This window comes from Vombatus ursinus, unplaced genomic scaffold, assembly GCF_900497805.2.
Source record: "Vombatus ursinus unplaced genomic scaffold, bare-nosed wombat genome assembly UNPS02000749.1, whole genome shotgun sequence".
NCBI classification, from domain to species: Eukaryota; Metazoa; Chordata; class Mammalia; order Diprotodontia; family Vombatidae; genus Vombatus; species Vombatus ursinus.
The window spans coordinates 26042976-26045513 of record NW_020940527.1 but is presented as its reverse complement, the minus strand read 5'-3'; the positions used below and the strand labels follow the sequence as shown (position 1 = coordinate 26045513).

The window sequence follows — 2538 nt, the reverse complement described above, 5'->3', positions numbered from 1 at the left end:
CCGGGCGGCTGGAGTAAACAGACAGCCCCGCGTCCGCGCTCAGCGGAGCTTCCGCAGCGTGCCCTGCCGGGATCCTTCCAGGCCGCCCAGCTCGACCAGCCCCGCGCCCCCCTTCCCTGCTGCAGTGGTAGCGCCCGAACGCTCCGCGTCACCCATTGTTTACAAATCGAACTGAACCGGCTGAGCTCCAGTTCCCGGAGCTGCGGCGGCGGCGGCGGCGGCGGAGGCGGCGGCGGCAGCTGCGCGCTCGGTGGCCCCGCACGCGGCCGGCTCGGTCCCGGACCGCCGCGCCTTGTCTTCGGGAGCTGTCTCCGGAGCCCGGCCGGGAGCGAGGAGCGGCCCGAGAAGCGACGGCGGCGACGGCGGCGGCGGCGGCGGCGGCAGAGGAGGAGGTTCGGAGTCCGGGTTGCGGACCGAGGCCATGCCGTGCCGGAGGGAGGAGGAGGACGAGGACGACGAGGCGGCGGCGGCTGGAGTGGAGGAGGAGGACGCCGAGGGGGAGGGGGAGGAAGAAGAGAGCTTTCTCCTGCTGCAGCAGTCGGTGACCGTCGGGGGCTCGGGGGACGTGGACCGGCTGGTGGCCCAGATCGGGGAGGCGCTGCAGCTGGACGCGGCGCACGGGAGCCGGCCCGCCCCCCGGGGGCCCCTGGCGCTCAAGCAGCAGTCGCCGCCGCTGCCGCCGCCGCCGCCGCTGCAGCTGCGACCCCCGGTCCTGCAGCTGCTGCTGCCTCCGGGGCCGGCTTCGGCGGCCCTGCAGCCCTCGGGACCGCTGCAGTGCGCGGGGAGCGGAGCCCGCGTTGCTCTTTCCTGGGCGAGCGACGTGGGCGCCTCCTCGCAGCCTCCGCCGCGGGCGCCGTCGGGTCCCTGCGCCCCAGGGGGGGCCCCGGCCCAGAGCAGCGCCTGTGGCCCGCACGTCTGCAAGCGGGGCTTCCCGCAGCCGCTGCCGGGCCCGTGCCGGCGCTCCTGGCTTCGGGGCGCCGCCGCCTCCCGGCGCCTGCAGCAGCAGCAGCAGCACCAGCACCACCAGTACCGGAACCGAGGGCAGCCGGGGCTCCGGGCCGGAGAGGATGACCCCCACCAGTTTCTGCAGCAGCTTGTCCTCTCGGGGAACCTCATCAAAGAGGCCGTGCGACGACTTCATTCCCGGCACCGCAGGCAGCACTTTCGGGCTAGGGACCCTTTGCCCCCAGTACCGGTCCCCCCTCTGCCTTTGCCCCTGCCTGTTCAGGAGGCCGAGGCAGAAGGGACTCTTGCTCTCTGCAGTCCTCGACGACCAGCCTGCTCTAACCCGGAGGGCCTTCGGAGCCAGCTAGTTTACAGACTTGGAGATGGCATCTTGGTCCCAAGCAGCTAGTGAATTCAGCAGGTTCAGGGGCAAGAAGAAGAGGGGAGGCTGAGAACCGAAAGCCCCAGCTCCAGAGACTGACATAAATGAACTTGAAGTGGAGAACAGGGGCTCAAAGGCAAAGAGGAAAGATGGGGGTACCTTTTTCGAGGTTATGGGGTGGGGAAAGGTGGTGTAGAACAGAACTGTAGGCTGTGGATCTGGGTAGTTTGTGAGGGATTGCCTGGCAAACAAAGGCCTCATCGGGCTGAAAATTAGACCCCCTCAGTCTGATTAGGATGAATATATCCTATTTATAGACAGACTACACTACTGACCCAAGAGCATCAATATAAGATACTCTTTAATTTGTAATTAGTGGTGCTGACTTGCACTGAGCCATCCACAGCACATTAGCCTGGTTGCCATGTGACCAACAGCTCACCTTTTTAGACTCCTCAACTGGCCACCTCTCTGGGTGCCTTTGGAACACAGTTGTCGTTTTCTCCTCTGTGCAGTATTAACTGGCCTTTTAATAGGAGTTACACTTTCCATCTTGGCCTCCTTAGCACAGATCGTATCCTACTGAGCTAACCATTAGGTGTGAACTCAGAATGGAGAATTATTCCAGTTACCTGCTTTGACTTGACCCAGTTTGTTTTCACTACTGGTAGTTTTCTTTGACTCATTTTTTTTTTTTGTTTTTGTTTTTGCTTTTTGGGTTTGGGTTTTTTTTTTTTTTTTTTTTTTTTTGGATGGAGAGGGTAGAGTGGGAATGGGGAGAAGGATTTGACAGCAGCAAGAAGAAACAAGGTGACTTAACCTAACTTGAAAACTTGATAGCATTTTCCAAACTAGATTTGGTTCTTCTGAGTTCTGGTTCTTACTGCTTGGAACACAATCAACTTCAGTAAATATGAAAAGAAAGAAAATGAGTAAAGCCTGGGTGGAGTGGCTTTAAGCAGATTACATGCCAACCTTCTGCCCTTGCATTGCAACAGCCTGATGTTTCTAAGACTAAATGGGAAATACTCACACCAGGTCATGGTAGGGAAAGACAAGGTGAAGGATTTGTTTGTGGGGAAGGAAGAATTCTCAGCCCCACGTTCTGTCTGTCTAGAGTGGCTTTTGGAAATCTGTCCTTGCAATCTGTTTTTAAGATCCTGGTTTTCCACACACACGGTGCTGTGGCTCTCTGGGCAAGGGAGTAACTC

General features: G+C 59.5%; 1 protein-coding gene across 1 annotated transcript; it reads left to right on the top strand.

Moving 5' to 3' along the window:
- Window positions 1–419: 419 nt before the first annotated feature.
- On the top strand, window positions 420–2046 carry FRAT1 (FRAT1, WNT signaling pathway regulator). The gene has a single exon (XM_027859979.1). The coding sequence runs from the start codon at window positions 422–424 to the stop codon at window positions 1352–1354; it is 933 nt and encodes a 310-aa protein (XP_027715780.1). The 5' UTR covers window positions 420–421; the 3' UTR covers window positions 1355–2046.
- The last annotated feature ends 492 nt before the right edge of the window (window positions 2047–2538 follow it).